The 23,377-nt window shown below is 40.6% G+C and overlaps 2 protein-coding genes and 1 pseudogene across 4 annotated transcripts; all 3 read left to right on the top strand.

Annotated features, from left to right (window-relative positions):
• The first annotated feature begins 209 nt into the window (after nt 1–209).
• nckipsd (NCK interacting protein with SH3 domain) lies at nt 210–11,761 on the top strand. Of its 2 annotated transcripts, XM_088310107.1 has the most exons (14): nt 210–352; nt 434–616; nt 2,513–2,625; nt 3,224–3,428; nt 3,750–3,825; nt 4,179–4,678; nt 5,293–5,463; nt 7,938–8,024; nt 8,138–8,276; nt 8,366–8,446; nt 8,823–8,951; nt 9,225–9,314; nt 9,391–9,563; nt 10,396–11,761. In XM_088310107.1, the coding sequence occupies exons 2-14, from the start codon at nt 446–448 to the stop codon at nt 10,618–10,620; spliced, it is 2,160 nt and encodes a 719-aa protein (XP_088166233.1). In that variant the 5' UTR covers nt 210–352; nt 434–445; the 3' UTR covers nt 10,621–11,761. The 2 variants fall into 2 exon arrangements, with proteins under 2 accessions (XP_088166233.1, XP_088166232.1); XM_088310106.1 differs by having other exon boundaries at nt 236–616.
• A 406-nt stretch (nt 11,762–12,167) lies between these two features.
• On the top strand, nt 12,168–16,620 carry slc25a20 (solute carrier family 25 member 20). The gene is made up of 10 exons (XM_088307953.1): nt 12,168–12,304; nt 12,387–12,503; nt 12,801–12,893; nt 13,193–13,320; nt 13,398–13,488; nt 14,044–14,161; nt 14,253–14,325; nt 14,438–14,547; nt 15,321–15,445; nt 15,566–16,620. Exons 2-10 carry the CDS (start codon nt 12,399–12,401, stop codon nt 15,626–15,628), a joined length of 906 nt encoding a protein of 301 aa, XP_088164079.1. The 5' UTR covers nt 12,168–12,304; nt 12,387–12,398; the 3' UTR covers nt 15,629–16,620.
• Nucleotides 16,621–17,134: 514 nt separating this feature from the next.
• LOC148327492 (cAMP-dependent protein kinase type II-alpha regulatory subunit-like) lies at nt 17,135–22,620 on the top strand (annotated as a pseudogene). Its single transcript, XR_015845730.1, has 10 exons — nt 17,135–17,467; nt 17,551–17,586; nt 17,796–17,935; nt 18,797–18,890; nt 18,962–19,115; nt 19,192–19,293; nt 20,125–20,199; nt 20,280–20,345; nt 21,041–21,179; nt 22,355–22,620. The product of XR_015845730.1 is annotated as a cAMP-dependent protein kinase type II-alpha regulatory subunit-like (transcript).
• Nucleotides 22,621–23,377: the final 757 nt, after the last annotated feature.

Here is a 23,377-nt window from a genome sequence, read left to right as displayed (position 1 = left end):
AAACAAATCGATCAAATTCATTTTTATCCATTATTCATTTTTGCAAGTATATTCGCATAACAGGGATTTGAACAATTTGTTTTATAATATTAAGAAGACACAAATCCATAGGCCATAGGTGTATGCTGTGCAACTAATGAGGTCCAAAAAGACATTAATTGAAAAAGACGATTTGCTCTGCATTTGATTCGTAAAACTAGGGGCGTTTCTGATCTCAAGAGCGCCCCTAGCGACATTGAACGGCAACAGCCTTTAGATCAGGTGATCAGATCTGAGCCGCATTGTAAATAGACAGCAGCGATCTACCGGGGCCATGCCTCCTTCGAAGCCTCTTTAAAAACACCAACAAAAGGTCACCCATTCCCTCTCAGGCAGTCTTTATCACCTCGCTAAGGTTTTTCTGACAATTCACCTTCCTTTCGTGGCGTCCCAGTGCTGACCTAACATGTACCGGTCCCTGTACGCCTTCCGATCGGCGGAGCCCAACTCCCTGCACTTCGCGGCCGGAGAGAGCTTCCTAATCCTGGAGAGGAGCAACAAACACTGGTGGATGGGCTCACGCTGCAGTTCAGGGGAGACCGGTTACATCCCCTCCTCGTACATCGAAAAGATTCAGGTAAAGCCAACGCCACACCCTCAGGAGAAATCTGGTGAATGAAGGACAGATGCCCGTAAATCGTTGATGGGATGGGTTGGGATGTATCAGGACTAGTTTCAAAGCGGTTATCACCATAAATGCGCAATAGAATTATTCATATATATATTAGAATTATTATGCATCTGCATATCTATCAAACTCCACCCCAAGAATATGAAATGTGTTTAAAATTAGGTCCCGATAGACATTTGCAGTATTGTTTAAGATTAATGGGTAATATGCAAATTGTAGAAATGCAAAATATTGTTATTGATGTTCCTATTGGATGATATCAAAATTAAGAATTAAAGTCAGTTGACAAACATGAATGAAAAAATAAAGCAAGGAATTCAAGAGTGAATTACAAACAAAAAAGTAGTTTCTTCTTTTGAATAGATGTAAAATTAGTCTATTGACTATTAAACTGGATTAGTTGTAGAGTTGTAATTTGTTCAGAACATGTTGATGTGTTGTAGATGCTTTGCGTTTTATTCATTCATTATGTTTCTGCAATACTTGAACACATCACTTAGATGGCCATGCTGCCAGGATGGCCGAGTGGTCTAAGGCGCCGCGTTCAGGACCCAGTCTCCCCAGGAGGCCTGGGTTCGAATCTCGAATTTCCCCATTGTGGGACTAATAAAGGCAATATTATTGATATAGGAAATTGAAAATATCATCGGCTTGGATAATGAATTGGATGAATGGATGTACAGTACTGTAAAGATTTGTTGCATTTAAAAGTGCAAAAAAACAAACAAACAGAAGTAAACTGTAAACGTAACTGTTTGAAAACAGTTAAAAAATATTACATGCACATGTATTACTACTGTGGCTTTTCTGGGGGGTACATAGATTTGCTTCGGCCCTCGTGATTCAACAAGATATAGGCTGGCATCCAGGGTCTATTCAATCAGATTTTAAACCGCTATGCCTATGAAATCTATTGGTTAGTTAGTATGGCAAGATGGTAGAATCAATTGGAAAGTGTTTAAGTGGAGCAAATTACAGGAGTCCTCTTGGTCCAAAGTTTTTTGTTAACTTTTTATAAAGAAGAAAAAAGAAAAGAAAAAAAGGTTTGAAAATGTTTTGTTAAAATCCTAATTCAAAACATATTTAAAAATCAAAAAATTGTCCAGTGCTCAGGTCTGGTATTCTCCCTCTGGCCATTGAAAACTGTTGATTTATTAATATTCCAGAAGATGATAGATTGTGTGAAATGTGTGACTTGAATGATGTGGAAAGCAAATTTTATACATATTTTGTATGTATTGTGTACTTGATGATGACACAAGATATTAAACATGACCTAGTATCTTCTAGTATCTCTAACTGGCATCTCGTTTAGGACGTATGCCGAAGTCAGCTGGGATCAGTTCCAGCTCTGCCGCGACTCTAATGAGGACAAGGAATATAAAAAATGGATGTCTCGATTTTTAAAAAAATGTTTTTTATTTTTCACTTCATCTATAGATCTCAGCTGCCTTGTGTCCTTCTCCTAAATTGCATGTTTCCTATACAGTCAGTCCCTCCCACATGTGCGTTCTTCCAGGGATGTGCTCATCAGTGAACTAGTCCCGGCATGTGACCTGCGCCACTCAGGAACGAATGCTTCCTCCACATTGGCTCTAGAGCCTCAATGAGCTCCAATTTGGAGTCTTGCTGAGCATGTGTGACACTGGCTGAAAGGCTGCTTTTTGTTAGATAACTGACCCAGTTTCTCCTTCCTCCAGTCTCAAACGCACACACACAGTACACAGCCAAAGGCGCGAAATTTGCTCTGTTGTGTTTAAAGTTTTATGCAAACATGAGTAAATATTTAATTCCTAGAGCTCCTCATTTTCTGCTTCTTTTATTTTTCCTTCTGTCCACCAGGCTCCAGAGCAGGATGAAGTGTTGCAGTCCATTGATAGAGCCATTGAAGGCATCCACAATGTTGCTTTAAAGAATGGAGGCAAATACAATCTGGAACAGCGGGATGTCCTACAGTGAGTAGAAATGTTCATAGTTGAGATATTCTACTTCAATAGTGTGCACTTGCTTAGAAATTGGAAATAGTGAAATTGCCAAAGTGTCACGCAAAGAAACCTCAGTTTCTTATTTTTTCTTTCTTGTCATGGCAATTCTCAGATTCCATGATGTTTTGCCCATAGTCATTATTAGCTTGCTTTGAGGCGTTGTCATGACATCACATCAAGCCGCTTGCACCTTTGAGTCCTTTGCAGGAAAGAAAAAAAATCAAAAGCAACAGGTTCCCGTCTAAACCTTTTGATTTTTGGACAATATTATTCCATGATTATTCTAAAAGTAATTCCAGCAATTCTAAGGAAAAATAATGAGAATTGAAATAATCCATTCCAGGGTTGAGCCTGTATTCTACATTACATGCACAGTTTAACTGTTAAACAAGCGAAAGTGGAATTTTGCTCTATTAATGTGACCTATAACCTGTACAACTCAATGGAAAGTAAAAGTAAATCATTCAGAGAAGGGAAGTAAAATTAAATATTGTCAAGTATCCGTATTATTTCCACAGAGGCAAACACGTTAAATTAGAATTCCAACTAGTTGACCCTTCTCTTCTAGAAAGCTGATCCATCACAGAAAGGAGACGCTTGCACGGCGGAGCATATCAGGACACTCGCAAGGCCTCCCGGCATCCAACAGTGAAATATCTCTCAGCCAAACCCCTCCGCTGCCCAATGGCCTTAACCGAGACTACGGACGACAGGGTGGCGTCCCCTTATCAGGAAGCATGGACAACATGCATGGCGAGCCGGGCTTCTATCAGGTGACACTAAAAGTTGCCGTTTTGCCTTCTGTTTGTGATGGCAGAGCGCCACTTGGAAGAAACACAATATATTCAACAAATTTATATATTTTTGTAGCTTGTTCCCGATTGTATGTGAAAAGGCGACCAGTTCGATACATACACACTTCTGAAATAACAAATTTGCATAAATGACCTTTAATTATGTTGTTTTTAATTTTTAAGGTCATTTACGATTAGCTGCTGACCCATGTCCAGATCTTGTCTTGTTCACTGTATTTGCAGCAATGTTTGGACAAATATACATTTGAATTCCTACTTTAAAATTCAACTGATGTGCAGGTCCCCCCACAGCCTCGCCGTGCAGCTCCAATCACGCCACCCCCACCTGAGAAACAGCGCAACAGTCGGCGTACAGGTCAGTGGGTGTAGGCATGGAATTGTCGCCTGCGATTAGAATAGTCAGGTCAGGTCCTGCTGAAAAACACCCGGCAGGTTTATAATAATTTTAAATTTTCCCTTATAGTTTTTTTTGTTGTTGTTTTGACTTGAGTTTTTTCACTTTAGTTCGCTTTAATTCATTTTTATTTTTTATTTGTTTTTTTTCATTAGTTTTTATTATTTTAGAAAATACTGAGTTGTAGTTTAGTTTTTGTTCGTTTTAGTCTTTTTTAAATGTAGGTTTTTGTTTTTTTTTATTTACTGTAATGCCATTGCTTGTTAGACGAGTCCATCTGTCTAATTGGAGCTCAAATCTCTCCTTTTCTGCAGAGCCGGACATCCCTTTCCGATTGTCTTCTCTCCCCCCATCCCCGGTGCCCTCTCTCACGATCAGCAGCACCTCTTTAGAGTCTGCGGTGTCCTCCGACGTCAGCTTGCCAAGTGTTTCTAGCACTCCACCTCCCCCCGTACCATCCCGCGTCAAGCCCGTTACGGCGCCATCAGAGTCCCCCGCTCAGTCAGCCCCAGTCAAGAAGAGCCCGGCCCCACAGCCCCCTCAGCCCCTCGCCGTCGAGGAGGAGTGTCCGGAAAACGAGTGGCCGGTCGCCCCTCCGTCAGTTGCAGAATGCCGACCCGGCAGCCCCACTTCCTCCGAGACGATTCCCCCAACAATCGGGGCCGAACTGATCGAGCTGGTGCGAAAGAACACGGGCTTAAGTTACGAGCTGTCGCGAGTCGCCGTCGGGGTGGTGGTGGGCCACCTGCAGACCACTCTCCCTCATTCCTCCTCCGCCCTGGAGCGAGTTCTCCTGTCGCTGGTGGAGAGCAAGGTTAGACTTGTTTACTTTGCGTCACGTGCACGCGGTGTCACAGCCCCTCATACCCTAAAAAAGAGAACATGGCGGCCGTTTAGAATTTCAGCTCAAGCTGCTTTTAGCTGTGAGAATTTATCATGTCACGCACTTGTTTCCTGCTCTGCTGTGTCAAATGATACATGAGTCTTTTGACCTCTGCCAAGGCTTAAACATTTGTCACCTGCGGGTCCAAGGGAACAAGATGTAACGAGATCATACGTAAGCACAACATATTACAACTGAATCTGATGACATTTGACAGAGCTTCTAATTACATCGAGAGGATATTTACTTTGAGAGCGATACGATATGACTTGAGACAGAAATGCAGTGGTTGCCTTTTTTTTTTTTTTTTTTGCAAACAAAAATTCCACAGAAAATAAAAATAAGATGACTTTAAATGACCGATGCTAATGGTGTTCAGCAAAAATGAAGAAGAAGAAAGAGCAATAATATACAAGGCATGGGAAATGTAAGCACCACCTAATAGCTTTCACCTGTACTCCAGAAGCCTTTCCGTTTTTAAAGACGCTTAAAAACATGTAATGTGGACGAGGCTACGTCATGTGATGCCTCTGATATCCGTGCAGGACTTGGGGGCTGCATTGCCGCGAGGTCAGCTGTGTCACGACGAGCAGCGCCTGGAAGTCATCTTTGGCGACCTGGCCCGCCACCGGGATGACTCCCAGCAGCGCAGCTGGGCGCTCCACGAAGACCACGCCCTCATTGCGTGCTACCTCGAAGAGCTCCTCAAGATACTGGTAAGAAGCATGAGCGCCAGCGTGTGTTTGTGTTCACCGTTCAAGTATTCACAAATTTACCTCTTCAACTTTTTTTTTTTGGACTTGATTTCTGAAATGACATCTATTGCCGCCAAAGCTCATGCTCGTAACATCTTTTCCCAGTGAAATTAATTAATCTAAGAACCAACAATAAAAAGCACTATGAATTTTCTTTCCATCATTATAATTAAACAGGCATTGTGCTACTAATTCTGTTGAGCGTGTCTTGGCCTCCAGGGGGCAGTATAATAAAAACAGATAGAGTAAGCTGCAATAATTGTGAGTTTTGTGCTGTAGAGGATAAATGAATATTTTTGTATGCCCCGTTTTCATGTGCTGATACTGCTTTTGTTAAAAAACAAGTTGTTTAAAGGTTTATCGCAACATCGCTCCTGGTTTTGTCAGCTCTTCTATGCCGTTTTGCATTGTGTGTTTGCCATAGACTAGCAGACGTTCTTAAAACAAAGTTAATGTGATGTCATGTCATCTCACACGGTTTCAATTGCATTTAGGTCTGTGCTCGGGTCTGGGCTAGGTAATTTGATTATGATTGAATGTTCTTTGGGTGCTCTTTTCTTTTCTGTTATCTGGAGCACATCATAAGTAACTCCACCTTAATTAAAGCCCTTTTCCCAACGCATGATGCGGCCACCACCAAGAATTAATTGCTGATATGGTGTTCTTCTGGTGAAGTGCATTGTTGAAGTTTCAAATGAAGCAAAGCTTCTCCACCGCTGATACAACTATGATTCCCTGTACAGTGTAATGAAAGCGTTTCAGTCAGATGAACTAGGGCTGGGCGATATGACCTAAAATCAATATCGCGATAAATTGGGCAATTTTACCTCGATAACGATAAATGCACGATAAATTCCCCCTGAGGACCAAAATCAAAATAAATGCAGAAAATACATATTAACTGCTTTTTTTTATTGACCAACTGGTACACATTACTTTCAATGAAAAATAGAAGTACAAAAATCATTTGAATAAACATTCAAAATAGCTTGCTTTGCATGACTTGAACAATGTCACAAAGAACAGGAAAAAAAGGGTACCTCTCACAAAATCTTTTCCTGCAAATAGATTGTGCCGAGATGGTGTAATGCCATTTGCAAATGCTTAGATTTGTGTAAAGGTATCTTGTAAACAATATAAATAATGCCATGTGCAAAGGCACTAGTCGCCTGTACACAAAATGCTAAATAAAATGAAAAAAAAAAATCAATGGAATGCCAGTGCCAAACAAACGCGTGTGCTTCATCAGTAAAATGTGCCGTCTCGAGTACTCCGGTGCGCAGTCGCCACTTGTCGTCTATGTACTGCACATTTCAGGCTCAAACAGGGATGCATGTTGCGACTCGACCACAAGTCGGATGTGGATGCAAAATGCTCGACATGTCTCCGCTCCCGTCCCGATGTTGTCCATATCGGGAAGTGCTGTTTGCGGCAAATATTTTCGTACCTCTTGTCGGCTACGTTCCTGAGGCGTTTAAATCCTGTGCGCTCCACTGTAACTTCAGGAGCTCTATCTTTAGCTATGTGCTAGGCTATCCCGTCCACCACTGAGACGTTCTCTCGTATGGTTTCGCCTCCGTTAGTGGGCTGTTGTCACTTGTCCAACCTTGCTTCTCACTTTGAACTTTTAGCACAAGCTCCAAGTCAACAGCATGGTTGTGTTGTGGGTGGTGAAAAAGAAAAGGTTGGACGCGCTGTTTCAGGTGCTTACGACGCACTTTGTAGTTCATGTTCTTTTGCGCAAACATCGTCTTTATGGAACCCAAAACATTTCCAAACGACAGATGTCGAATTTCTTTTTGGGACAAGCGCGACAAGACCAATTTCAACTAACGTTACTTCGTCTTTAGCCGTGTCAGCTGCTTCTGAATTTGAATCGCCAGCTACGAACGCGTCTTGTGTTTACATTCTTCTACAGCGCCTGAGTCACGTGACTACATGCGCTGGAGCAGACTTAAAGAGGCATGAACATTGCCGCAGACAGAAAAGACTTTCCTTTTTCATTTTTTTTTTTTAGACACCGAATTTACCGACATGGGCAAAATGATGTCGGTCATTCTAATAAATTTCGGTAACGGTAAATTTTCGGTTAATCGCCCAGCCCTAAAATGAACGTATAATCCGCACACAGGACCCACATCCAGATCCTGCTTGAAATACCAGACATGTCTGATGGGATCAGACAGGCCAGTTTACAGTTCCGACCATGTTATTAAAGACTGACTCAGTCAACTTGACAGCCTGCCAAATCTTTTTCGTTGGCATTTTCCGACCGACTAAAACCCACAATCAAGCTGGGATGCTCGTACGAGCTTTGAACGCACCCAAAGAGCCTCCGGTGTGCTCGGGGATCTTTTCCAGTGAACAGATTACAGAAGGAAGGGAAGGAAATGCTTGCATGTTCTTGCTTATACAAATAAACAATTTTTTTCTAGACTGATGCAGATCCCGAGGTGTGTAAGAGGATGTGCAAGTCCAGCGACTATGAGAATGTGCTTTCCCTGGTTTCCTATTATCAGATGGTAAGAATAACTTCTCCAAAATCATCTTGGAGAACCACCAGTGAAAAATCAGCCATCACGGTAACGTGATATATACCCTCTTGGTTCACTGTTGCTGTCACATGACCATTCAGGAGCTTCGCGTATCTTTACGGCTTCTGCTGCTCAAAGTGTTTGGCGCCATGTGCAGCCTGGATGCTTCTCTCATCTCCACCCTCCTCAACTCCATCCTCCCAATGGAACTCGCCAGGGACTTACAGACCGACACACAAGGTGGGTGGGTGATTATATTCCTCTTGTGATGTGTTGTATACACATATTCGGTACTAATGTGTTTTGTGCGTTTGTTTCATGTTGCTCAGAGCACCAGAAGATGTGCTACACAGCCTTGGTACTTTGTATGATTTTCTCAATGGGGGAACAGGTGCCATATCATCACTATGGTAAGACTCTTGTTAATGTTTAAGTTGGAACTGAGATCTTAGTTAAGGTGGAGGGAGTTATGAACAGTTTGAACATCAACCAGTGTTATACAAAACCTACAGCCATCCACAGCAATGCGCCCCACACCACTGTATAGTACTCCAGAAATGTAATCCTAATAAATAAGTCAATCCTGTTATATTGCGTCCCAGTGTTCGTTCTGCAACAGTCCAGTTCCAATTTTTTTTGTTAATCCCAATGTTTTGGCCCCAAATCTAAACATGTGTGCCAAAGTACTTAAGATTGTCTCAGGGGCATCCAGTTGATGCTGATGTGTGACAGTGTTGCACTATGCAAAGCGTGTGCTGCCATTTTGACATAGTCCTCTTCGTTCAGAGCACTTGAATGGCGACTTTGTTCAGTTCCTGCTGGATGTGGTGGAGGACGGCCATCCCTCCGACCCCACGGAGCAGCTGCCTGATCTCTTTCTCAACCTGCTGCTGGCCTTCAACCTGCACCACACAGGTGACAGCTTGCAAATTTTGTCCCTTTCAACATGTACAATTGTGGGTCTGCATTTTATTGGCCTCGGAATTGCAGGTCATCAGAGCGGAACCGCATCAGATTTCAGATTTCACTCTGTCGGGTTCTCTTGTTTGTGAATTAAATGGCAGGTTGCACTACTGTGATGTCACACTGTTTCCATACCATCACGTCTACACAGCCCACAAACCAAATCACAGTTTACCTCTTTACCTACATCTTTGAGTCATTTCCCAACATTTCTTTGCCACGCAGCGCCGAGCAGCAACGTCATCATGCAGCAGCTGAGGAAGAAAAATGTCAAGATTCTAACGGAGAAAGTGCTGCTGCTCCTCAACCGAGGAGGTATTTTAATTGTTTTATCCGTGTCCGTCCTCCTGCCTTAAGCACCAAAATCAGTGTGATGTTCACTCCCCTGCAGACGACCCCGTGTGCATGTTCAAGCACATGCCGCCCGCGCCTCACGCCGTGCTCAAGTTCCTGCAGGATGTCTTCGCCAGTCGAGAGACGGCTGACATCTTTTACCGCACTGACATGATGGTGATGATTGACATAGCGGTGCGGCAGATCTCTGACCTTTCACCTGGAGATAAGGTGAGCTGGATGATGCTTAATATCACCTTGATAATTCCCTGGCCTTGTGTCTTAAAACCATCAAATCGATTCAGAATTTTAAACCCTACCGTTTTTGCAGAGGTGGGCATCGCCAGTCTGTCTTTAAGTTTGCGTCAGTATTTCTGGTCCAGCCACGTGGGCCCGGTACGTCCCTCATTGGCAACAGCCAATCGGGGTTGAGAACATAATTTTACATTACGCGCAGTCATTGAGGTCTAGGGCGCTGGAAGGTACATAAGACTTTTTTTTTTTTTTTTAATGTGGCTTTGTGTCACGTGTGCGGTACTTGCGTGTGATGTGGTACCGATAAGTCCGCTCTCCACGCTGTTTGTCTGATTTGGTCTGACTGGGCGGGCCCGAAATACTGACGAAAACTCGCAGACGGACTACCTCTGCATATTTGATAACTGAAGTAAAAAAAAAAAATGACTCTACACACCTGACCATGTGAGAGTTAATACAATTAGAAATATATGCTGTATACTACACTGGTATTTATCATTATAGAAAATGTGATGAAAAAGTACTTTAATGTAAGACAATAATTAAATAGCTCAAATCGTGTCATGCTACATAAAGAGAAAAAAAGTCTCCCTCTTCTTGTACTTGTTCTGTTTTTTTTTTTTTTTTTTTGTATTGACTTTTACATAAATTATAATTAATTTATAATTCACATTTTTTTAAATATTCATCGTCTCAATTTTGCAACAGATTTGCTCATTTTCTGTATCCAAGAAAGTATTTTTCTGCAAAAACTTGTGGAGAAATTGTTTGCTCTACTTTTCTTCTTTCTCACTTTCTCCATCCAAAGCTCCGCATGGAGTACCTCTCCCTCATGCACTCGATCGTGCGCTCGACGGATTACCTGGAGCACCAGCACCGGCTCTCTGACCTGCAGGGGGCGCTGCATAGAATTCTCAGGGAGGAGGAAGACCCCGGGGAGGATCAAGGGAGCGCTACGGCCAAACAGATGGATAAGCTCATTGTCCAACAAATCTACAAGGAGTTCCCGCAAATCAGCACGGGTCAATACTAACTCGGCAGTATCACCAGGGAAAAAATATCACTTTGGGCCCGACCGCTTAAATGCTGCAAATGGAAAATACTACTTTGTCGAACCCCATTCAGTATCACGTATATCACGCACTGTTGTCCACTGCAGGTGCAGTAGCGAAAAGTGATGCCCTGAATGCTGAGCGATGCAATCACTTATACCCCAGTGTTTCCTTGGACTTGTTGTCCACTGCTGCAGCATGCATGGGATGTGGTCGAATTCATTACTTTTCTTTGGGGATGGTGTGTTTTGATGATCGTATGAGGGAAAAGCATGACAAATGCACAAAAACAGCGAGGTCAAAGCTATAGCATAATATAGGCCAAAATAATGTTTGACTTGTAAGCAATAATAGGCCTCAGTAATTGCATCCAGTTCTCTTCTATTTAAGTGAAAGAAACAATGTGTAGAACCTATTCTAACCAAAATGCCCTCAACCATTTTCAATAGTGCCATGTCATGATAATGTCTGTGCTCACAGCTCTATTTTCCTTACAAAAGAATAATATAAAGTATATTCTATTAAAACTGACTTTACATACTTTACCGCACCCAACCCCCAAGGTGCTTCATCACTTTATCAAATGCCATTTGACAAAAGTAGAACAAGCTAAAGAGGTTGAGTGTTCCTGACACATAAGCTTTTAGCTATAAGTAACTTGTCTTGTGTGCTCACTTTGCAAAGCTGCTAAAGCATCAGGATCAGTGACTTTATATCTTAATACAATACAGCGTTTCAATCCCCAATGCTGCATTTCACCTGAAATAGAGCTTTGGAGCTTTGGCTGATGTTCTGCAGTTATTGTCTCCAGTAAATGCTGCCGCGTTCCATGTAGTATCTTCTGAAATTCATATCTATTAATTTAACAAAAAGAAATTACTTATTTACATTTGTGTTGTCCTCTCGTATTACAAATTCATATGCTGTTTTTTGTCTGGAACATCTCTTAATCGGTTAACATAATCCTGAAGTGATAGCTAATATTTTTTTGTATTGAGTTCCAAAATGCATTCATTAGTTGTGTGTTTGTTTACAACCAGCGTGATGGAGATGAACATCTCCCCTTCCTGAACTAAAATTACATGCTAAAAGAGACTAATAAAGTTATTTTTAAAAGTGGAAGGTTGTTGCTTGTATTAAATACTGTATATCCATACATGTCGTGGAAAACAATTATTTCAGCACTTCAAGTCAAAAAGTGGCTCATACATTATATAGTATATAATTGTGTTGTATATAATAGCTTTATGTTTGTAGCATACAGTTGATTTAATTTAACTACATATACATGCATGTACTGAATAACATATATAATATATCATTTAGAGACATCACTTACAGTATATTCCTTTAGAATAATTTGCTGGACAGTAATTTAAATCATTACAGTACTGCGCGTTAATTGTGTTTCAATTAATTAAATGTTTGGGTCATTTAAGATTTGAATTAGGTATATATATATATATATTTTTTTTTTTTTTTTTAAGTGACAAAATGAAGTTATCGCGCACGTGAAAAGTGGTTAAGCCGGACAACAAATGTAGTTGCACCAGACTGGCTGTGTGTTGCAGTCAAATCCATCCGGGTCGATATATGGGTGAAAGGTCCAGCGGTTAGATAGCCATTCACTTGTAAAAATTTCCTCTCGTAGCTGCGGCCGACCAGGTGAGTTAACTTTCTTCTCTTTTTATTTACCTGCATGTTTACTTACACTCCCGTTTTAATAGTTTTTTTTCTTTCTCCAAAGCTGAACGTCAAAATGTCAAAACAGCCGCAGCCGATCAGCCCAATGAAGAACTTCTTCGCTGGCGGTTTTGGTGGAGTGTGCCTCGTCTTTGCCGGTCACCCCCTCGACACTATTAAAGTAAATCTTGTGTGCAAACGGCAAATTATTCTCTTTCATGTTCCACAGAAATTGAGCTGAATGAAATCAAATGCAGTACAGTACTTTGACCCACCTTCACGTGCACTCATGCTTCTTGTCTCGTCTTTGCACTCTCAGTCACAATCCTCCAATATTTTAGTATTGATGGTCTGACATAATATTGATGGAATAAGTCGAGTAGGCCCACGCACCAAATCCAAATTATACACCCCCTGTCAATCAAATGCAATCCTTTTTTCTTTGTGATTTTTTTGTTTTGATGAATTGTTCCCTCAGGTGCGCCTGCAAACTCAACCAAAGCCCAAACCAGGAGAGAGTCTTTTGTATGCAGGGACCATTGATTGCTTCAAAAAGACATTAGCTAAAGAGGTAAGCAGTCATGCAACTTTATCGTGAGGTTAAATTATAACCACATTTGATCAAATAGTGAGTGATCAAGAGTAAAAACGTTTGTGGGTATGGTTTGATGACATGATTGCTTGAAGCTGAATTTGCTCGAATTTTATTTCTTTGTGACTAATGTCTTTAGATGAAAGTTTAATCCATCTATCATTATTTTTAAACAATTTGTAAACATTTACTGCCAAATTTGGAAGTGGGTTAGAAATGAGATCCACGGTGAGTTGCTTCGCAGTGATTCACTTCTTCATCCTCCTTCCTCCTTGCAGGGAGTGACGGGGCTGTACAAAGGTATGGCAGCCCCCATCATCGGAGTTACGCCCATGTTTGCTGTCTGTTTCTTTGGCTTCGGTTTGGGCAAGAAACTGCAACAGAAAAGTCCCGATGATATCCTCACGTAGGTCGCTGCTCTACCTCGGTGGTAAGTTGATAGATGCCAGCACGGACTGTGATGAATTTGCTCACCTCCTCCAGATATCCACAGCTGTTTGCTGCAGGCATGTTGTCCGGCATTTTCACCACAGCCATCATGACGCCTGGCGAGCGAATCAAATGTCTGCTTCAGGTTAGCTAACCTCTTCGCCCTCCTTTGTTTTACAGTGAACACCTGTTTCTGTTCCAAACCCACAAACAATAGGTGGAAATTCATACTCATACTCTAGAGAGATCATATAACCCCCTCTTTAAAAAAAAAAAAAGAAAAAAGGATAGTTTACCCCTCCCACACACTTCATATACATTTAAACTTAACTCAAATACTCTTTTTAAATACATATTAAACATTTGACTACAAAAAAATACTGTACAACGAACCGCCACTTTTTTCGAGCCCTGCAACGAATAACAAAACTCTTCAAATAATTGACACCCCTTTTTAATTTATGTACACATAAACAACTGTTTTCAGTTGTTAAATTATTCAACACAAACAAACCACCTTCACATGAAGCTCATCAATAATAATATATCCATCCATCCATCTTCTTGTACCGCTTCTCCTCACTAGGGTCGCGGGGGGGTGCTGGAGCCTATCCCAGCTATCTTCGGGCAGTAGGCGGGGGACACCCTGAACTGGTTGAATAATAATATATATCTAAGAATAAGATGTATGCGTGTGTAGATCCAAGCTTCCTCCGGGACCGTGAAGTACGCCGGGCCGATGGACTGCGTCAAACAGGTCTACAAGGAGTCTGGCATCAGAGGAATCTACAAAGGCACCGCGCTGACTCTCATGAGAGGTTCCGCTTCATATTGCTTTGCTATTTATTTATTGATGAGCATTTTCAACAATCAGGTGTGTAATGACGCAGACCTTTGTGTGTGATTCAGACGTTCCTGCAAGCGGCATGTACTTTATGTCATACGAGTGGTTGAAGAATCTCCTCACGCCGGTGGGAAAGAGGTGCGGACTCCCGACGGCACAATCTTCAACTCTTTGATAAAAATGAGACATAACCCGGACCTCCCGCTTTCTCTGTCTCCCTTTTCCCTAATTCACTCGCCCACCCGCCCAGTCATGACGAGCTCAGCGTTCCCAGCGTGCTGTTCGCCGGAGGGATGGCCGGAATATTTAACTGGGCCGTGGCGATTCCCCCTGACGTGCTCAAGTCTCGTTTCCAAACAGGTACCTACCAACCGTTAAAAAATAAAATCTACAAAAAATACTCTGCTCTAAGCATAATATCTTTGCAAGAACACTTTAGATTTTTTTTACGTTGTACTCACAAGAGACTGTCAAATTACAATTTGAGTCAATATCGCCGTAGACTGTCATTGTGACTTTGCAATTTCACTCAAGAAACCTTAAACTTTATATTGTCGCCCGCTTAAAATAATTAGTCATGTTAATATTTGAACCTCTCCTCAAGATGCTTGCAACATCTGCTAAAAATCGGCTACGTCCTTAGATAAACAGATTATTCAAATCTTCTAAAAGGATTTTCTTTTAATATATTACAACCAGAATTTGGTAAAAAAAAAAAGTTTTCTGGAAAAAAGAAAGACTTAGGCCATTATTTTAGCTGGGTGACAATATTTATTGTATTAAATTGGTGTTATGTTGTTAGAAATGCATATTAGTCGAACTCCCACCTCTTTTTTTTTTTTTTCCAATAAATTACCTGCAAGCAGACATTGAATATACAAACAACGAAATATGCGAGCTGGCTGACGGGGTGGGTACTTCTGGCTAATTTTAGCACATTTAATGATCATATGGTGGACCCTCATTTAGCAACATGCTGCCGTTAGCAAGCTGATTGTGTAACGTTTAACAAATATAATTCCTATTCATTTAAGGTTACTTTGATGTTAGCGCAATTGTTTGAGTTTGTCATCCATTTTGAATCGATGCCATGTAAAAATAGACGAATCATTTATTTGTGTCTATCGCTCAAGCTCCTGAAGGAAAGTATCCCAATGGCTTCCGGGATGTTCTGCGTGAGCTGATCCGAGAGGAAGGCATTGGCTCCTTGTATAAAGGTTTCACCGCTGTCATGCTTCGAGCTTTTCCCGCAAACGCTGTGAGTTGAAATGACAAATCTTTAACTTGTATGTGCCGTACATTTTAAGCGGCAGCATGCGTCTGTCACGGAGAAACAAGAGTCATTCTAATGAATCTTTTTGTCCGTTTGTGTCCTCAGGCTTGCTTCTTGGGATTTGAATTTGCAATGAAATTCCTCAACTGGCTGGCACCCAACCTGTGATGGAATTGCTCTTATAGTGCATTAATTAGTATACACACATACACTCTGAATTTATCATTTTGACCAAATTTCACATTCTCGACTTGTGTCTAAAAACGTGCAGTAGCGGCATTTGGAGCAAATCGTATTTCCTCAAATAGTGGCTTCCAATCTAATAGGCGCCATGTCAGGGTTCGTCATTGACTTGAAACTAATACGCTCTTCATTATAATTGTCTTTTTTCCCTTTCGGGGAAAACGAGTAGCAACTTTGATTAACTCAGAACACACGGGGGCATTAAAGAACCCAGTTGCTAATGAAAACTGCAACACCTACCAAAGCGCATCAACTTGTCCTGGCTGCCACTTTTTGGTTGTTGACGAGGTCACTGTATGGTACTCAAAATGATCTTGCGTTATATTGACATGGTGGCTTTTCTTGTCAACTCTCTGCTCGCATCACAATGTTTTCTTTATTTCATCCATAATCCTTTTTTGTTTTGTTTGAAGATCCAGCATCACTCGATGTATATATGAAGATATAATATTTTAATCAAACATTATTTATTTAAAAACAAATCTGATAAAATGATTGTGACTCTTGATAATAAGCAGGTGATCGATGGTGTGGAATTGACTACTAATCATGTCTGAAGAATTTTTAGACGAAATGTGTAACTGCGCTAGAGTACTTGGCTTTAACCAGCAGAAGCTGACTCGGTATCAACCGGTTTGCTGTCGAAAGAAGAAAATGGGAGGCAGCTAGTTTCAGATAATCAAGTTTGTGAATTACGAATATCTGTAACTGAATTGTAGATAACGGTAACCCCATTTCTTGAGTTCATAATTCCAATTGCATCCTCATTCCGCCTTAAAAACGTAATTTAAAATATCGGAACTTGTGGATTAAGGAAGAATGTATTTGCAAATATCAAAAATGTTCTTTTTGACGAGATAAGTGTCATACTCATCAAGTTGTTAAAGGTAAAAAAAAAAAAAAAAGCCACTATATGAGGAAATACAGTCTCACTCCTGTTTTTAAAATGTCTGTTTTCTTCTGCGGTGTTTTTATAAGAGGCAGTGATGGAGTGAGCTGGACGTGTTGTGCCTTACGTCTCTGCCTTATGTGAACATATCAGGGAAAAGGTACATTTGTTTTTATACTGTGTGTCCACACTTACATACGTCAACGTCATCGCAAAGGACTCCCGTTGAAATTGCTCGACGTGTACATGAATATTGCCGTGTAGAAATGTGCAAATGAAAAAAAAAGGAATGCAATATAAGATGTGACTTGCGTACTGTATGTAGTTTACTGCAGATTGAAAAGTCCTTTTCCCCGTGTCCTTTCATTGGCCATTAATTTTCCTCTGATGTGTCCACTGGACAGGCGTTCATTTCGTGTAACAGGGAAAAGTTGAGGTCGATACTTTCCAACAGGCTGGGCTCAATAAAGAAATCAATAAAGTGAATGTGACGGATGCAACGGGGTGGAGTCTGCTTGTTTTTCGAAGTGTTTTCACGAGGGGGGAAAAGCGGGTCGTCCGATGATTTGTTTTATGGAAACAACACGCGAAAGCTTTTGACAACCTCTGAACCTCCAAGATGAGCAATTCCGAGATTCCGGCGGGTCTGAAGGAGCTGCTCCAAGGATATACGGTGCAGGTTCTTCGCAACAGGCCGTCAGACTTGGTGCAATTCGCTGTCCAGCATTTTACGCAAATTCTGGAGAACCGAAAGAATGACAAGCCAGTTAAAAAGCGCGGCGGCAAAGCTGCACGGAAAGGGGTCACTTTTGCAACAAATTCTGATGAGAGTGCCCAGGATGAAAAAGAAGAAGAAGAGGAGGAGAAGCCTGTTAGTGAGTATTTGTATCAGAGTACTTTGTTAAATTTGCATGTTGTGTCAAGATGTTGTAATAAAGGTGTAATTACATGTCTGCAGAACCCACTGCTGGTAAATACAATCGCAGAGTTTCAGGTCTGTAACACTTTTTAAATTACTTAGTATATGCCTGATCATTGTGGACAGCATGATGGTTTGTTCTAAGGTCAAGGGTCAAATCTGGCCATTCTTTGTGAAGTTTGCACGTTCACCCTGTGCTTGTGTGCTTTTCCGATTCCGAAGCCTGATTGTCCATTCCGTGTAATTTTCATTTAGTCATTTTTAACCTGTGAGTGCTGATGCAGTTTGCGCAGAAGCCTACAACCCCGACGATGACGAGGATGACGACGCCGATGCTCGAGTTGTGCACCCCAAAACAGACGAGCAGCGCCGCAGGCTTCAAGATGCCTGCAAGGATATTTTACTCTTTAAGACGCTGGAGCAGGTGCACACACGTGTCAAAAGACATGCTTGACCTTTTATATGCAGGATTCACTCACTTTTAAAAATTGAGGGCAACTTCTTGGGTTCGAATGTGAAGGGGCACCAGTTTGAAATAATTGACTTAATTACCTTAATTATTAGTCATTAATTCAGTTATGTGAAGACTGGTCGTCTTATGTTTTGTAATAATTAACAATTATTTATCAAGGTCAGGAACAGAAATATCAATAGGCAACACTTTAAGCCAAGTAAAGTCAAAAGGGGAAGGTGAACAATGGGCACAACAACAAACACTAATAGTTCCATTTCTGTAAATCTCTGCAAGTGATTACATTGTCAAGTGATCACCTCTACAAAATTCCAAGGAAATCACAATGAACAATCAGGTGAGCTATTTTTAGAACGGGCCTGCAAGCTACTTGTGGTCGTTGGGGGGGCTACCCAGTGCTTGCGTCGACCACGTTTGTGACCTTTGTAAAATATTCAGTCCAATATATACAAGAGCTTTATGAAGCACTCGCTCAACAGTACAACAATAGCAATTACTTAAAAATCAAATTGGAGGTACAAAGATGGGACCAGAGAGAGATTTTTCATTCTATTAATGTACCCCCTGACCACCAATCTGCATGTCCAAGGTCAGTGGCGCTACCCACCGAGCCATCCTGCCACCACTGCTGTTTTCCCAACAACGTCACCTTATAGTTAGTTCAAACTCAGTACACAAAAACGGTGACCATCTTCAGCTCTTTAGCCCTCCCAAATCCAACCTTCAACGAGTGGATTAGGAAAACGATGCAGCATTTTTCAATGCGTGTGATTATGCGCGATCGTCTCGATAACGAGTGTTTCGTCCTTTTAGGAGCAATTCTCTGAGGTTTTGGACGGCATGTCAAACCTCAGGAGCACATCATAGACCAAGGGGATGATGGAGATAATTTCTATGTCATAGAGAGGTGAGTGAATTGCTTGTTAATGTTCAGAAGTTAGAATAAAAAAATTGAAATAAGGTTTTGTCTCCTCTCAGGGGTGTTTACGATATAGTGGTGGCGAAGGACGGGGTGAGCGTATGTGTGGGAAAGTATGACAACAAGGGCAGTTTTGGCGAGCTGGCTCTCATGTACAACACGCCGCGAGCTGCCACCATCGTGGCGACACAGGAAGGCGCTTTGTGGGGCTTGGTGGGCTACTACTGCGTGCAATCTGACTTTGTAATATGTAAACGAGACATGAACGCTACTTGTGATGCTCTTGCAGGACCGGGCCACCTTCCACAGGCTCATTGTGAAAAATAACGCAAAGAAGAGGAGGATGTATGAGGCCTTTGTTGAATGTGTTCCTCTTCTGAAATCTCTGGAGGTTTGTATCATAAACACAAGGAAGAATATTATTGCACTTCTAACGATACACAGAAGATTAAAAATTATAGTGGTGCCTTGAAACACGTAACCCGATCAAAAACTGAGTAGCGAGATTGGTGAGCAATATTTTTAAACAAAAGGCTTCGGGCTGTTTGTTGTGATTCGCAGAAGTTTACTGTTAAACTAAATGTAAAATGAAAATACAGCAGTTATAGATGGAGGCTAATGCTAATGCTAACTCATTATAGGAAACACCAAATAGGCAAGCTCGGTGCTATTCATGCTGCACCTGCTATCAAGCAACAACTTCAGATGGCTAACTAGGGTGGCTAAACACTTTGCGGAGTTTTAATTAAGTCAGTCATCATCTTCGCTGCCTTGGCAGCAAATGAGATACGGTTCTGTAAAGTATTGTTCTCACAAAGGGATGTCTAAAATTGACAGGTTATCGTTTAATAAAAGACCATACAACAGAAATAGTGTGAAATTGAAATTTAGATTTGTGTTTGAAATTTCCTCACTGAAAATTATTCTTGACAAGGAAATGCAATCTGCTGAAATACACAATGTGAATTTAACAAATAGAAACTGTGGATGATGAATTATATTAGCATTTTTTGTTTGTTTGTTTTACAAAAATTGCTCCTCACAAATAAAAGGTTCCTCCTCAAATGAAGTCATTGATTAGCAAAACTGCTCCACAAAGAAAAAAAAAACTTACAGTATTTCGAGCCTGCACTATCAATAATAACATTTAATAGCGCAAATTTTTTACTTTGCGTAACTTTCAGGGTATGGAAGATGCTGATATTTTCCCATTTTTTAACAGCTCTCAGAGAGGATGAAGATTGTGGATGTTCTAGGGGCACGATGTTTCAAAGATGGAGAGCGTATTATAGCGCAGGTAATACACAATACATGTGTTGAATGTGACCTCCGAACAGTTTGAATGGACTAAATGTGTCATCACTCGCGTGACCGCAGGGAGACACAGCTGACTGTTTCTACATTGTGGAATCGGGACAAGTGAGGATCATGATCAAAAGCAAAGTAAGTTGGATGAGCTTCCGGATTCTTCTTGCTGTATTGCATATGCAGCGGTGGGAAGCACAAATATGTCTTTAGTGCCTCTTATGTAGATTTTTCAGGCATCTGTACTTTACTGCAGTGGTGCCTTGAGATACTCAATTTATGAGGTTTTCACAACACGAGCTGTTGTTGGGCCCATTTTATTTTTTTGTGAGCAATTCTTTACAAAATAACCTTTGGACTGATTTTTTTTTGTTTGTTTAAAATGCAAGACAGAAAACGTGAGCAATATTGGCTTTAACTCATTCACTGCCATTGACGGATAAAGACGTCAAAAATCTTTTTTTTTTTCGACTGGAAGTGTATGAGTTAAGATGTTTGCCACTCCCATATTGAGTTAATTGTTATTTATCTAGCTAGCATTAGTTAGCATTTTTTGTTCCATTAGGTGTTAGCAAAGCTATGGGAACACCATACTATGAAATCACTGTGAGTGTCAATAAGAGATGTAGGTGAATCATTTTTTTTTTCTTGTTGTTGTGGCAAGTTATGAAAATAGATATGGTCACTTTTACTTTTAAGTACATTTCAGAAACAACCGTTTGTATCTTCACGAAAGTAAAGGAGTTGCATCAGTACTTCATCTACTTTAAGCAAAAAGTAGGCCAACTTTTGCCACCTTTGTAATATGTCACAACTTGTGCGTTGAATAACAGACGAAGGCAGGCCAGCAGGACGACGCTGAGGTCGAGGTGGCCCGTTGCTCTCGAGGACAATACTTTGGGGAGCTCGCACTCGTCACCAACAAACCTCGAGCAGCGTCCGTTTATGCTGTTGGAGAAACCAAATGTTTAGGTAATGTTTTTTAACCCAGTTACTGACCACTTCTATTATTTATTTATTTATGTTGACCTGGCACGCTGTCGTCAATCACTACCCCATGCTAATGTAGTAGTAAAGTGATAATTATCGGAAATATTTGGATTAAAAAAAACACTGCACTGATTGTTCAACCATTAATAGTGCATCATCAAAGAGAGAAACACATTTTTACAAAACGTTTTGAGATGCAAGTGAACTTTTCTAAGTTACTTTTTTTTTGGTGCCAATTCCAAATCTTTCCACACAGACATAGGAGGTTCCGGCCCGACCCCAGCGATATATAAACTAAAATGTACTTTCCCAAGTCATCCAATTTCCAGCCAATTATGTCATGTGGCACTGATGTGGGAATGTTTTGTACCTGATTACCTTTGCAGTTGTTGTCTTTTTTTTTTCTACACTGAATTTTTCAAAATTAGTTTTCACTAAAAAAAAGTCTGAGGGTTAAGAAAATTGGACTGAAAAAAAACTCAGATGACACAAACAAACATTCATACAACTCTGGCTTGAATAATCAAATGAAAAACAGTAAGTGCAGTGTTATGTGAGCGTGCCAACTTGTCACTTGTTGAACTCCATTCATACCCTGAATGCCAAATGTGAACTGAGGACACCCTGCGATGTTACACTCCTAAAAGTGTAAGCTCATAAGCAGGGAAAGCGGGGGGATGCCACTAGCAAAAACAAGTGTCGTTATTTCAAGGAAACATTCTGTTTTGCAACTTTTTTGCAGGATGGCCGAGTGGTCTAAGGTGCCGCGTTCAGGACCCAGTCTCCCCCGGAGGCCTGGGTTCGAATCTCGAATTTCCCCATTGTGGGACTAATAAAGGGAATAATATTATTATTATTATTAACTTTAACATGAGACCAAAATGTCCACCCTGTCAATGTCCAACAGGCTCACATATTTTGCCGTTTGCACATTGGGAGTGTGGAAGCTTAACCAATTTGGAAGTACTAAATACAATGATTAACTTCAATGGAAAATGTTTTTTTTTTTTTTTGTAAAATGGGGACGTCTCAAAGACACCTTTGAGACTCCACTAAAATGTGAATTTTTACTTGAATATTTTTTAGACCTGGCAGTGTATTATCTTACAATAATTCTGGGTAAAGACGTGCTGATGTAAATTTACCGTTTGTTGCAGTGATTGACATCCAGGCCTTCGAGCGCTTGTTGGGTCCTTGTAAGGAGATCATGAAGAGGAACATCGCCCAGTATGCAGACCAGCTTGTGGCATTGTTTGGCTCTAGTGTGGATTTAAAACACTAGCTAGCACTGTAAATGTGTTCTTTTCATTTTGGTTAGTTTATTAATCATTTTTTTTTTTTTTTAAACAAACTGCTAAAGAAATACTCCACCATTTAGTAATATGACTGTTTTTGTTCTCTACCATAAAAAATATTTCAATTATTTCCTTATAAAAATCAATTTCTTTTACATTTCACTGGAAAGAAAACCGCTACTGTTGGTGCTAAGCATTTTAACTTAGGTTATACAATTATCTTGCAAATCTATTGCAGACTTGGGAGTCAAAGGGTTGTTACAAGTTTACACAAATACTGCAATACTAGTTTTAAGAAACAGTTGGGCTCAGATGTATTCATAGCCTGGTCAAATTTTTTATTTGTTGATCTTTCAGCTGCAAATGACAATTCGCAAGACAGTAAAATGTTGAATTGCCATTGTAATTTTTTTTTTTTAAGTCATAGCAGCCGTATCCCGGATCTTATCGGCTAGTTTTGTGGAAACAATCTGTTCCAACACTAAATCATGACTAAATTTAAGTTTAATAAAATTAGTAAATATAAAAATGATATGAATAATTTTGAACATTGAACCTTTTTGTTACCGTGAGGAATTTCTCACAGAATTAATAAAGTAACCATCAGGTATTTTTTCCCCATAGAAAATATGCTGAATGAAGCAATAAATTCAGTTCAACTAAAAATGTGAGTGTATGAATATCTGTGCTTAATAGTACATTTTTATTAATCCACGCTAAGGTTTAAATTAGCCTGAAATTAAAGTGTCAGGCTTGTGGTCCCTCAAAACAATAACCATCTGATCGCAATAACGAAAATAAATGATTCTAATCTAATATTCCCAGACTTCTGTAGATTTTTTTTTATTTGAGTTACAAAATATGAAGTGCCATCAGCAGACTCCA

This window comes from Idiotropiscis lumnitzeri, chromosome 11, assembly GCF_059441095.1.
Source record: "Idiotropiscis lumnitzeri isolate Australia: NSW breed Sydney's pygmy pipehorse chromosome 11, RoL_Ilum_1.0, whole genome shotgun sequence".
Lineage (NCBI taxonomy): Eukaryota > Metazoa > Chordata > Actinopteri > Syngnathiformes > Syngnathidae > Idiotropiscis > Idiotropiscis lumnitzeri.
Note: the sequence above shows the minus strand (reverse complement) of the source record. Positions and strands in the feature narration are given on the sequence as shown.